General features: G+C 46.7%; 1 protein-coding gene across 5 annotated transcripts in view; it reads left to right on the forward strand.

Annotated features, from left to right (window-relative positions):
• LOC108266669 (serine/threonine-protein kinase Nek5) overlaps window positions 1–18,749 on the forward strand; it is a 46,468-nt gene that overhangs the window by 6,542 nt on the left and 21,177 nt on the right. For 4 of the 5 annotated variants that reach the window (XM_017470299.3, XM_017470300.3, XM_017470304.3 and 1 more), the window contains exons 4-10: window positions 7,057–7,154; window positions 7,316–7,399; window positions 7,772–7,842; window positions 8,984–9,070; window positions 10,522–10,576; window positions 12,353–12,553; window positions 13,405–13,480. In XM_017470299.3, coding sequence (XP_017325788.1) covers window positions 7,057–7,154; window positions 7,316–7,399; window positions 7,772–7,842; window positions 8,984–9,070; window positions 10,522–10,576; window positions 12,353–12,553; window positions 13,405–13,480 — 672 coding nt within the window. The remainder of the gene's footprint in view (window positions 1–7,056; window positions 7,155–7,315; window positions 7,400–7,771; window positions 7,843–8,983; window positions 9,071–10,521; window positions 10,577–12,352; window positions 12,554–13,404; window positions 13,481–18,749) is intronic. The other variant, XM_017470301.3, reaches the window with a different exon arrangement.

An 18,749-nucleotide genomic window follows, 5' to 3' on the forward strand; every position in this document is an offset into this window, starting at 1 on the left:
GGCTAACATCTTCACCCCCCTTCTGTTGTGGGAGGCCCAGTGCACTTACCACGACCTTTTGCCCGACCAAGCTTCCCATTACCTGACACTAAAAGCTGAGATTCTGAGCCGCTGTGGTCTCTCCCCAACAATGCAGTGGAGGGACAGCCTGCTACAGCTTGGCCAGGGCCAAGCTCCAAGATGGCCGGGGCTTGGTCTGCACTGGGAGAGAAGACTTCAGGATAGCCACCCCGCCTATGGGACACCCCCATGCCTACCAAGCCAGACTTGGCCCCATCCCAGCAAGATCTGGATCTGACGAAGGACTACTGGCAAGTCACCCTGGCCTCAGAAGCAAAACCTAAGACCGCCTTCAGCACTGCAAGCAGCCACTGGCAGTACCGGGTTCTCACCTTCGGCCTACATGGGATGCCAGCGACCTTCCAGCATGTGATGTACATTGTCTTAAGGCTGCACTGCCAGTTCGCTTCTGCCTACTTGGACGATGTCATCATCTACTTCTCCACCTGGGCTCCACCTCTCGAGAAGACATGCCCTCTGGACTCATCTCTCGCCATCAGTAAGCTTGCAGCTGGGTAGGAACTGTGACTGCGGGCCTGTAGCCCACACACACAACACAAACCATGCTCCTTGTGTAACTGCCGTCCGAGTGCTGAACTACAACCCCATTTAAACACCCAGTTTAATTTGGACAGCAAAAGAGCAGAAATATTTAAATTCTGAATATAGATTTTAAATGTATGCATTTATCCCTAATGAGCAAGACAGAGGCGATGGTGGCAAGGAAAAACTCCCTAAGATGATGTGAGGAAGAAACCTTGAGAGGAACCAGACTCAAAAGGGAACCCATCTTCATCTGCTTGACATCAGTACAATTATAAAAAATAAATAAAAAAAATAAAAATCCCTTCTATAAATGTGCTAATACTACATGGTGAAATAGTTCATTTGTGTAACCAGGAAATTCATTACAGGTTTTACATGAGGTCTGTTTTGTTGAACTTATCCACTGTTCACTGATGGAGATCTGAGTGCAAAACTGTTTGTGGCAATTGCAGTCCTAAGCCATTATAGCATAACTGTTCATGTGAATTGAGGTCCAAAGCCATCTTTATGGTTTTTAAGAGGTACCATCAGCAATCTCAATGATCTTTAGGCTGCACCATGCGGGTTTGGATCTGGTTTTGGGGGAATTGGTCCCTGTTTCCATGGTGCAGGGATGGGGAATGGGTGAGGTGAATTTTGGGAGAGAGAGAGATGGAGAGAGAGACAGGAGATAGGGGCTCACCTGCCTTTGGATATGCCGCCAGGTGATCCTATGCCAGCTGGACCTCCTCATCAATCTACACTGGCTGGTGGCACTGGTCCCACCTGGTCACACCGCGTGTGGAATTGTTGACGGTGCTGTTCAGGGGTGCGGCCGGCCCTTGCAGAATTGCCCATTTCAGGTCGGGTACTCCAGGATGTTGGCGACCAGCAGCTGCTGGGATGTGAGCTGGGCTTCTCCAGTCAGGAGCAGCAATAGGTGGGCAGTGCACTGGGCATCAGGTCAGCCCCACGGTTCCATGGTGCACTCAAAGAGCTCTAAGAACGCTTCCGGGTTGACCTGAAATCTCATCTTGGCGAGGGCAACATGTGGCATGAGACCGCAGCTGGAATACTTGCTTGTCTGCTGCTTGGGCCTCAAGCAGATCCTGGATGCGCTGCTCTTGGTCTTGTCTCCGATGGAGGAAGGCCTGATGCTCGGTCTTGTTGAGGCTGGTGAGGGACCTCACAATCTCGGCCAGTGGTGGTGAGGACTCTTCACTCTTCCTCAATTTATAATGGGTTTCAGCACCTGTGTGACACTTTCCCAAGTTCAGGCAGAAATGAGGAAGGTGGAGGTAGGCTTGGAATAACTCAAAAAGGTGCTTTATTCTCTGCTCTTTACTTTCACTTTTCAGCTGTTTTATTTTATCAACACACATGCACCCAGACACATAGCTTTGTGCTGGTTTTCTCGAGGTGCCTGTCTCTCTCCTTTTTATCCTTGCCTTGGCTCACTGCAAGAGAATACACACTCATTAGTAGAATTCCCTGCAGGTGTGCATTCCTTACCACTGGGTTCCTTCCTGTCTCTACTGTGTTGCTTTTGCATTGTGCACATTCACTGCGCTGTATTGAGCCATGATTTCTTATCGCGGCCCGTCTCCATGGTCAGTGTGTGTGCTGAGTCTGTACTTATAGCATCCTGTCTTAATGGCCAGTGTGTGTGCGCCGAGTCTGTACTTATAGCAGCCCATCTCTAACAGTGACAGCTCTCGTGTGTGTGTGCTGCTCTGTACTTTGTCAGCGTGGTTCTGTGTTGGTGTTCAGACACTGTGTTCAGATAGTCAGCTACAGTTTACTGTCGATTCAGGCCCAGATAGCGCTGCACTTTACTTTGTGCTTGTGTTTGTTTGTTCCAATGGGTGATGTAGTTTTGATTTTGTAGTGTTATAATTTGGTGAGGTCTGATGGTTCTTGTGTTTGGCTGCTCCTGATGTAGAACTGTTTAGTGTGTATTAGTGAGCTGAGGTTCAGGACCAGCCAGGTGAGGAGACCCTTCTTTCTGTTCAGCTCTTGGCATTGCAGGGCTTTGTAGTGATAAGTTTGGGGGTCACTGTGTTTAAGGTGGAGCCAATATTTGATAGATCTTTTCTGAATTTTGAGCAGTTGTGGGAATTAGCCTAATTGGAACAGCACCCTCCTACCTTAACTCTCTCCTGAAGGCTTACGTTCCCTCATGCAATCTGCGATCAATCAACGACCGATGCTTAGTAGTACCTACTCAGTGTGGCTCAAGGTCCTTTTCGAGAACATTCAAACTAACTGCTCCTCAGTGGTGGAATGAACTTCCAACCTCAATCCAGACTGCAGAATCTCTCACCATCTTCAAAAAACAGCTAAACACCCACCTCTTCAGAGAACACCTTCCCAAACCCATTAAAAAATCTCAGTCTGGCACTTTGCTTCTTCTGGAACTCAATTAAAGCACTTGTATGGTAGCACTACTTGTATTGTTCTCTGTTTGATATATCGCTTTGCTTGTATTTTCTCATTTGTAAGTTGCTTTTGATAAAAGCGTCTGTTAAATGAATAAATGTAAATGTAAATGTAATTCAGCTTTGCAGCCATTCTTTGTCAAACTTGTAGAATGGATTTGCATAAAGGGTGTTTGTCCCTTTCTGTAAAGTTTTGATTTGTAAGTGGCCCCTAGACCTCACTACTGTACAGCAGAATTGGTTCAGTTTGAGCCAGATTCAGATTGGAATTTGATTCCAAAAAAATTGCTTCGATTAAAAAAAAAAACTTTTTTTTTTTAAATTTTTTTTTTTATAAACTGTGTAGAATGCCCTGCATGCTTTCTCTATCAGGTCATTGACTGCTGGAATGAAATTTCTTGTGGAATTAATTTTCAATCCTGGGAAATTGTATTCTTTAGAATTTTCTATATTGTGTGTCCATACAGTGATGTGTGATGTGTTTCCTTGACACATGAATCTTTCTGAATCTTTTTTTGAAAAATAATAGTTTTGGTCTTGTTGGCACTGTTAGGGCCCAGGTCTGACAGTACTGCTGCAGCACGTCCAGGTTCTGTTGTAGACTCTGAACACTGGGGAACAGCAGGACCAGGTCATCTGCATACAGCAGGAATTTGACCGCTGAGTCATGTAGAGTGCGACCGTGGGCATCTAAAATGAAGGCCAATTCATTTATATTTATATTAAATAGTGTTGGGCTTATTCTTTATACTCCCACACATTGCTTGTCTTTTGAGTGGTCATTTCTGAGCCCGCTGCAACTGACAAGGAGAAAACGCACGCAAGATCTGAGGTAAAATAAAAAGATTTTGTTTCTGTTCCAGATACACTTTTAAAAATAATGTATTTTTTTATGCATTATTTTAATGTTTTATTTGTGTATAATTGTGTTACGAAACAGACTGGAGGCGGATGCAGGTGCAGGTCACAGTCTTTATTACTTAAACCAGAAACAAATAAACAAACACAGGGAGCGCGGTCTCTACTGACTCTACACACTCTGGTCCTCTAGCTACGACCGCTAGCATGCTACACATTAGCACATACTGGTATACTTCCTTCACTTGGCGACCTAAACCAACTATAATACTGCGCGATGTGCGCAGTCACACGGGGGGTTTAACTAACAAACCTAATTAACTCAAAACATGTGCACCTGTGGCAAATCAGAGACAAAGTTAACTCAGTGTCCAAGCGGGAAGTGAACGAAAACAAAAGAGTCACGTGACCAGTCAGCGGCCGTACCGCAGTGCCCTCTGCTGGCCGTGGCGTAACAGAACCCCCCTCCAAAGGGTGCTCCTCCCGGAGCACCAAGAACCCCCCTCCAACGGGGGTCCCGGGCCCCTGTGCGAACTGTCTTTTGCTGCGACAGAAAGCGAAGCAGCCTCCGTCGGGCAGCAGAGGAGCAGAGCAGCATCCCCACCGGGGTTGAAAGTCAGAGCACCGCCCCTGGCGGCGCTGGGACACAGGACACCGCGCCTGGGATGCTGGGCACCACCCTCGGCAGCTCTGGAACTCTGGGTGCCACCCTCGGCGGCACTGGAGGGCTGGGCGGCCTCCTCGGCCGGGCGGGGCAGCGGGACGGCCTCCTCGGCCGGGCGGGGCAGCGGGACGGCCTCCTCGGCCGGGCTGGGCAGCCGGACGGCCTCCTCGGCCGGGCTGGGCAGCGGGACGGCCTCCTCGGCCATGCAGGGCAGCGGGACGGCCTCCTCGGCCAGGCTGGGCAGCGGGTCGGCCTCCTCGGCCATGCAGGGCAGCGGGACGGCCTCCTCGGCCATGCAGGGCAGCGGGACGGCCTCCTCGGCCGGGCTGGACAGCGGGACGGCTTCCTCGGCCGTGCAGGGCAGCGGGACGGCTTCCTCGGCTGTGCAGGGCAGCGGGACGGCCTCCTCAGCTGGACTGGGCAGCGGGACGGCCTCCTCAGCCGGACTGGGCAGCAGGACGGCCTCCTCAGCCGTGCAGGATAGCGGGACGGCCTCCTCAGCTGGACTGGGCAGCAGGACGGCCTCCTCAGCCATGCAGGGTAGCGGGACGGCCTCCTCAGCTGGGCTGGGCAGCAGGACAGCTTCCTCGGCTGTGCAGGGCAGCGGGGCGGCCTCCTCCGCTGGGCTGGACAGCAGGACAGCTTCCTCGGCCGTGCAGGGTAGCGGGACGGCCTCCTCAGCTGGGCTGGGCGGCAGGGCGGTCTCCTCGTTTGTGCAGGGCAGCGGGACAGCCTCCTCGGCTGGGCTGGACAGCAGGACAGCTTCCTCTGCCTGTCCTTCTGAGGTCGCCATGTTGACCTCAGGTGGGAGCTCCACAGCTGAGACCTCCCCGTAGGCCTCAGGCTGGAGCTCTGCTGTCCTCATTGCCCCCCCCCCAAAAAAAAATTTCTGGGCCAGCCTTCACCTCTGGACTGCGCAGCAAGGTGTACCTCCCCTGCAGTGGAAAGCCCCAGATGCTCAGGCTACTTTGCTGGCTGTGTTGCGAGGCGTCGCTCCTTGGTGGCGGGGACGGGGTATACGGTGCGAGGGACGACGCGGCGCGCAGCTCGGCTTTGCACTGAACCATTTCCTCTTCGAGCTGTTCGCTCAACTCCAGGGACGAACGGAGGAGCGCCCAAATCCTGGCCTCTTCGGCGGCGCTCATGGCGACTTGCTGCTTCCGCATTTTGGGCGCAGTATTCTGTTACGAAACAGACTGGAGGCGGATGCAGGTGCAGGTCACAGTCTTTATTACTTAAACCAGAAACAAATAAACAAACACAGGGAGCGCGGTCTCTACTGACTCTACACACTCTGGTCCCCTAGCTACGACCGCTAGCATGCTACACATTAGCACATACTGGTATACTTCCTTCACTTGACGAACTAAACCAACTATAATACTGCGCGATGTGCGCAGTCACACGGGGGTTTAACTAACAAACCTAATTAACTCAAAACATGTGCACCTGTGGCAAATCAGAGACAAAGTTAACTCAGTGTCCAAGCGGGAAGTGAACGAAAACAAAAGAGTCACGTGACCAGTCAGCGGCCGTACCGCAGTGCCCTCTGCTGGCCGTGGCGTAACAAATTGACTATTCTTTGGCGACTAGTAGCAGCTGTACCGTTTAGTCGACTAGTCGAATAGTCTCGCACATAGTCTCCATAGTTCAAATAATACTAGGGTCACAGTACAGGCAAACAGGGTAATCATCAGAATCTATAATCATAAAGATCTCAACACAGAAGTAAAACTGGTAACAGGGACCACAGGAAACTAAGGCTCAGATACGTACACTACAATGAGAGAGACTTTGCAACAAGATAAAGAAACATGAGAGTATATAAAAACAAACTAACCCTAGGGATGAACTGAAAACAGGTGCACACATTGGGTAACAGACCAATGATGGCACAAGGGTATACCATAACAATTTCACAATGTAGGGATAAACAAAAGCACATGAAGTGAACTCAAAACTACACAAAAATGCAGCACACACCACACTTTGAACCGTGTCATTCGCTGAGATGGCGAATTTGTACAAAAGTTATATAGTAGAAAACAATAAATGTAACAACACTGATTTAAGAAATCTAAATAATCAGGATCTCTGTAGGTATTTCTGCCCACTCCTTGGCTATACAATTAGGAGACTGTAATTGCACCCTATTGACAATTAAACTAGCCATTTACCTTTAAGTGTGATGAAGCACATTTACTGTTGCAATCCTGAAGTTGATTATTTTACTTACATTTAATGTTGTGGTAAGTCACTGGCTGTAAATCCCAGGTATTAATTGTCTGGGTCAATCGCCATGAGCATAAAAAGCACGTGATGTTCTATTCTGGGCAAATCTGCGATGGCTTTGATTACTGAAGAACAATTAGGAGGATATTTTCAACGTGGATTTTGACTAAAAGTCTTGTAATGTGACCCAGAAATAAGCTGGAGTATAATGCAAAAAGGATGGTTATTACCTGTGTGTGTGTGTGTGTGTGTGTGTGTGTGTGTGTGTGTGTGTTTCAGAAAGAAATACTCTCTATATAGTGATGGAGTACTGTGATGGTGGGGATCTCATGAAGAAAATCACTTTGCAAAGAGGACAGCCATTCACAGAGGAACAGGTATATGTCTTACACTCTCTCTCTCTCTCTCTCTCTCTCTCTCTCTCTCTCTCTCTCTCTCTCTCTCTCTCTCTCTCTCTCTCTCTCTCACTCTCACTCATAATAATTGTCTGTAATTAGTTTGAATGAATTCTTAAATAATTACTCCTGTCTCTTTACAGATAATAGACTGGTTTGTTCAGATCTGTTTGGGTCTGAAGCACATTCATGACAGAAAAGTTCTGCACAGAGACATCAAAGCTCAGGTACACACTTCTTACATTTAATTTTCAAGGTGGGCGAAATATCACAATAATACTGATCACAATATATTTCACGATACATGATATATGGTATTCAAATAGGCAGCAAAACCATTCAAAACACTACATTGAAATCACTTGGAGACATGCAGTTTTAGGAAAATAATGAGTGACAGGGTGGTGTGATGTGCGATGACACAAAGCGGAGTTACTGTTACCACCACGGGGTTGATAATTTTCCTATAACAGGATGTCATGAAGTGGTTTATAAGCTTTACATTGATAGAAATTATTGTAATAATTGAATAATTGAATAATATAAAAAAAAATTCTTGTAAAATTTTTTTCTTGTATTGTTTTTATGAAACCTGGTAGAACATCTTTCTCACTCAAGGAGGGACAAAAGTCAAACTCGGAGATTTTGGCATCGCACGAATGTTAAACAAGTGAGTGTGTGTAATATGTTATTCTGTGTGTGTGTGTGTGTGGGGGGGGGGGTGGTGGTGGTTATAGGTGTTTTTTATAATTGAATTAGGAATGGTGGCTTAGTGGTTAACATGTTTGCCTCGCATCTTGCCTCGCATCCACCTTGTGTGCGCGGTGCTTGCATGTTCTCCCCTTGCCGTGGGTGTTTCCTTCTGGTACTCCGGTTTCCTCCCCTAGTCCAAAGACATGTGATGTAGGTCAGTTGACATCTCTAAATTGTCTGTAGTGTGTGATTGTGCCCTGCGATTGGTTGGCACCCCATCGAGGGTGTCCCCTGCTTTGTACCTGAATACCGTGGGATGGGCTCCAGTCTCCCCTCCAACCCTGTGTAGGATAGGCAGTATGAAGATTGGACAGATGGATGTGAATGATACACTATTAATCATGTTTAAATGAATCCTATTTGAATTATTATTACGTTTTTGGACTTCCTTAATTAATTTCATATAGTGGACTATGATATTTGTGATCTTAAAGTAATTCTGGATTTTACTCAAACATTAAGAATTTTACTCATTTTAATAAGGTTTTTGATTTCCCTCAGTCACAGACTGATTGTAACAAGTTCATGTTGTTTAGAGCTACAAGGAAATGGAAGAGGTGTACTTTGGAGACAGCTGATTGGCCACATAGAAATTCACTGTAATTGATTTTATTATTAATTTATGTTACTTCTTTTTCCTGCTTGTCTCTGAGTACTGTATATTTAATCTGTGAAGCCCTCAGTGAGCTTCTGCACCATTCCAAACCTTTCTGAATGACTAAATATTTTACATGTGCATTTATCAGTATTTTAAGATGCCTCATGTAGGGGTATACCCTGGAGTCCTGCCGAAATTCCCCCATTGGCCTTTCTCTATCATGGTCTCCTAATAATCCCCATCCCTGAATTGGCTACATCACTCTCTCCTCTCCACTAATAGCTGGTGTGTAGTGGGCATTCTGGTGCACTGTGGCTGTCGTTGCATCATCCAGGTGGATGCTACACAGTAGTGGTGGTTGAGGAGACCCCACCCCCCATACTATGTAAAGCACTTTGAGTATCTAGAAAAGCACTATATAAATAAAACTGTAACTAACTCATGTCTTTTGCTGGTGCAGCACAACAGAGCTGGCAAGAACATGTGTTGGGACACCATACTATATTTCTCCGGAAATCTGTGAGAATAAGCCTTATAACAACAAAACGTATGTACTGTGACACATTGCATGTTGTGTGTGTGTGTGTGTGTGTGTGTGTGTGTGTGTGTGTGTGTGTGTCCGTCCGTCCATATAAGGGCGGATCTAAAATTAACCTAAAAGAAAATGTGCCTGATCCGTCATTTAGTTCTTTACAGATCACTGTATAATAATTATGGAATAAAACACTTGGGGCATGCAGTTGTAGGAAGCGAATTAACGATGAAGTAGTGTGATGAAGCGGAATTACTGTTACCACCCTGACTGTACGTGACGTGATTTTCTTGAAGTTAGTTTACAAGTTTGATGCATACTGTATCTTAGCTCTTGTCTTCATGTTGAAATACTCACAACCCTGTCCATGGAATATCCTTAGTCTTTCTTTATTCTTCAAACTCAAACTTTCTTTCAATTGTTGTACAGTATAATCCACTTGTTTTATCACATCTTCTCAACAATCTGTTTGTTGTCTAACATACTGTAATCCCTTACAGTCAAAAGCTTGTTTTCTCCCAAACGTGTACATCTTAATAGCCTTTTTTTTTTTACGTCTGTTACTTAACGCTGAACTAGCATACCATTACTGAGCATGCACAGTAAGAACCAGTGAGAACAAAGGAAAGATAAACAATGTTAAATGTCTGCTTAACACAAGTAAAATATATCAATGAATTTAACAATGGAAACCTGAAATAAGACTATAAAATATTATAATGAATTTAAACAGTAGAAACCTGAAATAAGGCTACTACACTAATTATTTTCCTATGTTCCAAAGTGTTTTATTCCGCTTACACCACAGGAATTTGCCAACCATTACAACTGTTCATTTAATAAAGACACATCTTACTTTTTATCTGTTTATAGTTACATTTATTTTTGTAGTTACTGTTAAATATTTAAATTACAGTTGTTCTCTTGCCAGCCTATCATTTTTTTCTGTCTTTTGTTGTTAATATGAAAAAAGGATCACATTAATATAAACCTTTGATATGAATTATATGCTGTTTGAGCTACTGTTATAGAAAATTCTTCACCTTCAACACCTTCTGACCTGTATAGGTCTCTGTATAATCTATCAAAATCAGACCCTGTATAAGTCTTGATAAACAAACTGTAAAGCATTAAACATACAGTGTGTGTTTGTGTGTGCTTGTACAGTTTCTCATACACAGACGCCACGTAGTGCTTAGGAAGGAAGCTGGCAAAGTTGAGAAACCACAGAAACTTTTAGCAGCTAAGATGAAAAACTAGCTCTGTGGTTCTCTCCATCTCTCTCTCTCTCTCTCTCTCTCTCTCTCTCTCTCTCTCTCTCTCTCTCTCTCTCTCTATATATATATATATATATATATATATATATATATATATATGTATATATATATATATATATATATATATCTCCTGCTCTCTCTCTCTTGCTCTCTCGCTCCTGTGTATTTATATATGTCTTTGTTCTACAGAGATATCTGGTCTCTCGCCTGTGTCCTCTATGAGCTCTGCACACTAAGACACCCAGTGAGTGCTAGAACAAACCACTATTTGCAGTCGCATACAATACACACACACACACACACTCTCACACACACAGAGACACACGCACACACACGCACACAGACACACGTGCGCACACACACACACACACACACACACACACACAGACATACGTGCACACACACACACACTCTCACACACACGTGCAAACACACACGTGCACACACCTCCAATCTCACACACAAAGCCACACACAAAGCCACACACAAAATATGACAAACATATAAATTATTTATAATCCCACTATCCAGTGTCACCCAGAAGAGGATGGGTTCTGTTTTGACTCTGGTTCCTCTCAAGGTTTCTTCCTCATGTCATCTCAGGGAGGTTTTTTTTTTCGCTTCTAGTTTTTTCATTAGGGATTTAAATCTAAATCTGATTTCTAAATTTCAGTATTGTAACAATAAATAAAATATGCAAATTAAAATGTAACTGAATTAAATCAATATCATTCAGGAGCACATGTACACCAAAGAATTAGACACACTAGATTAAACATATATTTTTCATTGCCTTAAAGAGGTTTTCTTAAACACTTCTTGGTGAAATTTATTTCCAAGACAAATATAAATAGTGAAGGTAATGACCACGTGTAAATTTATTTCTGAATCAAAATGCACATTTTCTCCGCCTTAAATAGAAATTTTGATTTCTCTTTAACTTTTCATTAACATAACTTAATCTCTTTAACATAACTTTTGATTTCTTTAACACTTTTTGAGGTGATTGTATAATTACTTACGACTTGACTTGGACTCGTGAAAAAATTACTCAAAACTTGACTTGGACTTGAAGATAGAGACTCATGAAAAACACAAGTCATTTTGGTTTGGCATTCCCGATTGCGTTCTTTCTTTACTACCCCACATGATAGCATCAAATTTTTCTATTCATTCCTCAGTCATTCATTCTCTATCAGTATGTGCTACAGCAGCAAATATCCCAACAATTAATCTCTAAACACACTAAGCCAGGATTATTATATACACGCGTGATGCATCTGAAGGCGCGTGTTCATCACCTATTGGAAAAGTTCTGTTATATACATGAACAACAAACAATAACAATATAGCCAAGCCTTACCTTATGATGATCTTCTTGTGATTTAATTTGAAAAGCGATCAATTAATCCAATGGGAAGTTGTGGTGTTACACAGCTGTCAGGGGCTTGCTTGCTGTCCCTTTTCAACAAGTACAAATGTTTCCATGTCCTTTTCATGTTTAGTTTTATGTTTTCATATTTCAGTTTTAATATTTCAAAATTGATTTATCCTCATACACTGTTAATTACAATAACTAGCTGAAAGAACCATTGCTAAAAATAGAACAAAGACTTGAGACTTGACCTGGACTCCATTACAGAGACTTGAGACTTGACTTGGACTCCACCACAGAGACTTGAGACTTGACTTGGACTCCACCACAGAGACTTGAGACTTGCCTTTGACTTGGACCTGAGGGACTTGTGAAAATGTCTGACACACACACACACACACACACACACACACACACACACACACACACACACATTAACCCATACACATAGAAACTTATGAACACTTACATTTACTGTACTTTCATTCATTCATTTATACCCAAACTATAATAATCCATAATAATAATAATAGAATGTCAGTAATTTCCTGCATATCATATCAGATTTTTTAAAGATTGTGTTTCTGATTATTGGATCAGTGTGGGTGCATTTGCTTGTCTGTGATACTGCGTATGTGTTAACAGTTTGAAGGCAGCAGTTTGAGGCAGCTGATCGTGAGGATATGTAGGGGGCACTACACTCCAATATCACAGCGTTACACTGCTGAACTCAGGCTGCTGCTCTCACAGCTGTTTAAGGTCAGTCCCCGAGACCGGCCCTCGGTCAACTCGCTGCTGAAACGCCCACTTCTGGTCAAACACATCAGCAAGCACCTGGACCCACAGGTAACACACAAATACACACACAGACATAGTGTTGTTGTGCTATATGAGTGTTAGTTTTAAAGTGCTGATATCTTGGTGACCTATGACCTGTTCATTTGAAAATGCAGTTTTATATTAACCTTTTTTTTTTATTCCTTACAATCGGTCCAAATAACCTGGAAGATATATATATATAAAACATGGCAAAAAAAAAAAAATTCTTAAAAAGCAAGGCATTAAGCCATTGCCTTAGTGTATTAATTCACTGATAAATCTTGTTTGGAAAAATGACTTCTGTTCCTGAAGGCTTGTGTTTAGATCCGCCTCCTGTCAATCATTTTATAGACACTTTACTCTATGGGCCACTATAGATCCTGGGGGCGGAGCTTCATGAACATGGGTTGGAAATCATTCAAGTATGGAACCCACCTAAACGTTTAAGACCTAATCTATAAAAAAGAAACTAAACTTACCTAATGCGCCTTTAATTCTAAATACATAAAAGACACATTAACATATAAAAGTTGATTAAAAGTAATAAAATACAAGTAGTTCATGTAATGAACCAGAATCAGTAGAAGAGGGAGGATGTGTCTGTTGTTAGGCAGGCAATGGTCAAAATGCAAAATGGTCAGAACACACAAATAGGCTACCAAAAAAACATGACGCAACTTGAGAATGGCAAGACTCAATGGCAAATATAAACTGAAGAGCATGTGCCCAACCCAGGAAGTAAACAGGAAATGAACAGCTCATTATTGACCTCTGCTGGCAGCGAGGGGTACTGTCTTGGGTTGTTGTGACAGACACATGATTTTCTTTTACACTGTGTGTGTGTGTGTTGTGGGTTTCTGTCTCTGGCTGTGTTGCAGTTCATAGAGGAGGAATTTAGTCACACAGTTCTGCACAGAGAACCTGTAGCACAGCATGTGAACAAACATACTGCAGGTACCCAACACTGTCCTACACACAGCACACATACTCTACCCCAAGGGTGTCTAACCTACTTAATTACAGTACAACGAGGATTTTAATTTAGAACACGGATTAAGTTAAATCTAAAAATTAGCTATTGTCTGCCCCACTAGGGGGCAAAATAGAGTAGTAAACTCATAGCTATAAACCTGGCTACTAACAAAATGTGCTAATGATGGGTAATTGTTTATTAGCAAGTTTCCAGAAACAGTTACTAGATTGTAACACTACAAAATGTGGAAAAGTACAAGAGAGTGAATACTTATAAGGAATGTATATGGACTTAATCTGCTAAATGGATTTTTTTGGTCCAACCTACTTGGAATCAGTCTAATGTGGCCTGTTAACTAAAATGAGCTTGACCCCTGCTCTACACTGCAAAAACAGTATTTTTGTTGTAGTCCAGATTTTTAAAAAATTATTTATTTGTACTATTTGTACTATTTGTGACGATGGGCCGGAAGCCGGCGCACAAGAGTCAAAGATTGCTCCTCCCGTGACTGCCGCGGTGGTGCTGAAGAGACAGCTCTGCTTCAGCACCACCAATGTTTTGGACGGCCGGACAGCACATGGCGGCTGGGTGGGGTTGCCGACACACACACGGCCGGTGAATGGCGCACAGCATGGAAGAATTCCACCATCCAGTAGGTGAGGGGAGAGTATAAAAGGGGGATATTCCGCTCGCAAAGGGAGAGAAGGCTCTCAGTACATATGACTCCGACGCGAGCGAAGACTCTGCCCCCTGGCTGCTACCGCGTGTTGCCTGAAAGCTGAACGGAACCCCCATCACTCCCGAAAACCCCAGCACAACCCCAGCAACCCCGGCAACCCCGCGCACACACACACACGCGTGGGCGCACCCACACCCCCCTTCACAGACTATCTTGAATAAAGATTCTCCACGGGCAACACTAAAATTGCCTCCTGTGTGTCTGCACTCCGCCCACCGCTGGCTAAGTTCCCTACACTGGTGGAGGATGTGGGCATGAGCACAGACCCACCCACCTGAAGAAGAAAAAAAATTTAATAGATAATGAGATAATGTCCTCCCCCCCTTCTTTCCTCTTTCCCTTCTTGGTAAAACCTCACACTTCACACAACACACAAAAAAAAATTGGATCCCACACTGCAGCATCTTATGGAGTCGAATCTCCAGCAGCAAGCCGTGACGCAGCAGCTCGCTCACAGTCTGCAGGTCGCAACCCGGGAACTGGTGGCCCTGAAAGCAACGACCCCCTCAGCCACCACGCCTCTACACGATCCCAGCCATGAGGTCCGATGCCTCCCCCACTGACCCCCGAGAATGACATCGAGGTCTACCTAGAGGCCTTTGAATGACTCGCCCACCGCGAAGACTGGGGCAGCAACGAGTGGCCATGCATCCTCGGCCCGCTGCTCTCCGGAGAGGCGCGCACGTCCTACTATGCCCTCTCTCCAGAGGAGGCAGCAGATTATGAGGAAGTGAAGAAGGAGATCCTGACATGGTGTGGGTGAACCCCCCACCAAGAGGCGGCAGAGTTCCACCGGTGGAGCTATCGGCTGGAGGTCAAGCCACACGGTCAGATGGACACCCTCCTACGCATAACCAAGAGGTGGCTCCAACCTGACCTATATACCGCCACCGAGGTGGCAGAAAAGGTGGCCTGAATCGATTCCTAAGGACTTTCCTGCCCACAGAACACCAGGTAGTGGGAATGCAGGCGCCGGGGAAGCCCCAAGGAACTCCTAACCACCTTGAAGCGTGCCTTGGCCACCCTTGAACTCGGCAGGGAAGGACGGCGGTCCCGCAGCCTGCCCAGAATATTCCCAGCCCGCCTATGGGACGCCCGGGGACGAGCCTATGCCGACGGAGCCGGACCAGGAGACACCGAAGAAGGCCCAGAAACCCTGGCTGGCAGAGTGCGCCCTCCACACGCCAAACCCACCAAGAGCCCCTACCCTGACTGTGTGGGTCGAAGGGGGCCCGGTCACCGCCCTGCTGGACTCCGGGAGCACAGTGACCCTCGCCCGTCTGACAATCCTGCCAAAAGAAATCAGCCGTAACGGGACTATCACTGTAACCTGCGTCCATGGGGATGCCCAGGAAGTCCCCGCGGTTGAGGTCCAGATACCGGGTAAAACATGCACCTGGCCACTCCTAGTCGGCATCATCCCCGACCTCCCTGTGCCGCTGCTTCTGGAAAGAGACTGGCCAAGGTTCCCGGCCAGCCCAGCTCCCAAATCCAGGAGGGCTCCCCAGTGAGCGAAAGAGACACGAACCTGGCATGCCTGCTTGGCGCAAGATGAGGGGGACGCCACAGTAAGCCGCACACACATTCAAACCCGATCTCATCTGTGTTCCAACAGGTAAACTGGCAGGGGAACTTTGGGCAGGAGCAGAAGGAGGACGACCTCCTGAAACACTGCTGGGCCCAGATGCGGCAGATAGAAGGGGTCGACCAGAATCCGAACCAGAGGCTCCCCTCCTCCTACTTCCTCATCAGGGGAGGCCTCCTACATCAACGGGCCAGCCGCTGAGGGGAAATTGTGGACCTCCTGGTAGTCCCCAAGACCTAGACACAGACGCTGATGCACCTGGCCCACACCCACCTGCTCGGGGGCCACTTGGGGGCACGAAACACCATAGAAAAGCTAAAAGACTGCTTTGTCTGGCCGGGGATGGATGCAGAGGTCCGGAGCTTCTGCCAACAGTGCCCCCAGTGCCAGCGCACCGCCCCACGGAGGCCCCCGCCAGCTCCCCTTATCCCTCTGCCCATCATAGGCATCCCCTTTGAGAAGGTTGGCATGGACCTCGTGGGACCACTCCCCAAATGCGCCCGGGGCCACGAGTACATACTCGTCATCCTGGATTACGCCACCTGATAATCCAAGGTGGTGACGCTCCACAAAGCCACCTCCCGTAACATCGCAAAAGAACTGATGCTCCTGTTCAGCTGCGTGGGGATACCAAAGGACATCTTGACGGACCAAAGTACGCCTTTCATCTCCAAACTAATGTCTGATCTGTATCAGCTGTTGCAGGTTAAGCACCTAAAGGCGTCCGTCTACCACCCACAGACCGACGGGCTCATCGAGAGGTTCAACCAGACCTTTTAGCAGATGCTACGATGGGTGGTAGATGAAGAGGGAGAAATTTGGACCTCCTCCTACCCTATGTCCTCTTCGCCATCCAGGAGTGCCCCCAAGCCTCCACGGGCTTCACCTCCTTCGAACTCCTCTTCGGACGGCAACCTCGAGGACTGCTGGACATGACCCGGGAAGTCTGGGAGGAACAGCCCTCCCCGTTTCGCTTGGTTGTCGAGTACATGCAGGAGATGCAGGGGAGGATTGACTGAGTGGCCCCATTCGTCCAGGAGCATATGAGAGCCGCCCAGGAGGAGCAGAAACGAGTGGACGACCACCCGGCACAACCCCTGAAGTTCCAACCTGGCGATCAGGTGTTCCTACTGGTGCCGAACAGCTCCTGCAAGTTCCTAGCCCGGTGGCAAGGGCCATACACAGTCCTCGAGCGGAAGGGGGCCATAAACTATCACCTGCAACAGCCCGGTAAGCGAGCGAAGACACAAACATACCACGTGAACTTGCAAAATAAATGGGTAGAGCCGGCGCCAGTAGTGTCTGCGTTTGCGGCAAGAGACACAGGACATGACGAGGGTACCTTGGTCCCGCTGGGTGAAGACCTCACTCCCGGGAAAGACAGGAGCTATACGAGTTGGTGGGTCAATTCACGGATCTGTTCTCTACCTCCCCAAGGATGATGCAGATGGTCCACCATGAGATCAAGACCCGGACGGGAGTGGTGGTGCGGCAGCGGCCCTATCGGGTCCCAGAGGCCCGCCGCAAGGCTATCGAGGAGGAGATGGGCTGAATGCTGCGGGACAACATCATCGAGGAATACAACAGCCCCTGGTCCAGCCCCATCATTGTCGCGCTGAAGCCCGATGGAAGTATGTGCCTATGCAATGACTTCTGGAAGCTGAACCAGGTCTCAGAGTTCAACGACTATCCACTCCCCTGAGTGGACGATCTAGTGGAACGATTGGGGAGGGCCTGGTTCATATCCACCCTGGACCTAACCAAAGTATACTGGCAAGTGGCCCTGGCCCCAGAGGTGAGACCAAACACGGCCTTCAGCACGGTGAATAGCCACACGCAATACTGGGTCCAATCGTTTGGGCTCCACAGGGCACCCGCAGTGTTCCAGCGACTGATGGATATTGTCCTGCGCCTCATCGGGCCTTCACAGCTGCCTACCTGGACGATGTGGTCATCCACTCCTCCACTTGGTCAGAACACCTGTTCTACCTGGGGGAGGTCCTGAAAGAGCTCCGGAAGGCTGGGCTGACACCCAAAAAGTGCCACCTGTGTCTGACTGAGGCACAGTATCTTGGGTACCGTATTGACCGGGGCCTACTAAAGCCCCAGATGAAGAAAATTGAGGCAGTAAGGGACTATCCCCGGCCTACATAAAAAAAAACAGGTACCTGTCTTCTTGGGGTTGGCGGGGTACTACCGCAGATTTGTGCCTAACTTCTTCACTGTAGCCTCCCCCCTCTCAGATCTCAAGAAGGGCCAGCCGGACCGGGTGAAGTGGTCGGCAGAAGCAGAGCGGGCCTTCCAAGCCCTGAAAGAAGCCCTCAGCAGCGCCCCAGTGCTGAAAGCCAAACGGAAGCCCCGTCACTCAGGAAAACCCCAGCGCGACCCCGGCAACCCCGCAGACGACTGAGACCCTCACCGCACGATCGCATTCCAACACACACACGCACACCCCCCTTCACAAACTATCTTGAATAAAGATTCTCCATGGGCAACACTAAAACGGCCTCCTGTGTGTCTGTGCTCCGCCCACCGCTGGCTAAGTTCCCTACATATTTTATGTCAGCAATATTTTCTAGAGTATATTTAGAGTATATATAGAGTATATTTTACGAAGTATAAAAAGGTTCCTGTGGTAGAAAAGTGCCTATAAGCTTCCACGTAGCAGTATTACAGCAGTATTACAGTATTACAGTATTACAGCACATACATATGAGACAAATTAAAACAATACTTGTACTAAGTAAAATGTGAAGTGAAGTAAATGTTACAAAATGAAGGTTGATTTTCCTATAACGACATATTCTATAACACTATCCATTTTTTGTTTATAGTTATATTTAATGGGGTTAAGTTAGGTCCCACTCATGCTATAGCAGCTATAAACAGGCATTCTCTCACCAGCCTCTTTTTGCACTTCCTTGAA

The sequence above is a fragment of the Ictalurus punctatus genome, chromosome 6 (genome assembly GCF_001660625.3).
Source record: "Ictalurus punctatus breed USDA103 chromosome 6, Coco_2.0, whole genome shotgun sequence".
Taxonomy (NCBI): Eukaryota; Metazoa; Chordata; class Actinopteri; order Siluriformes; family Ictaluridae; genus Ictalurus; species Ictalurus punctatus.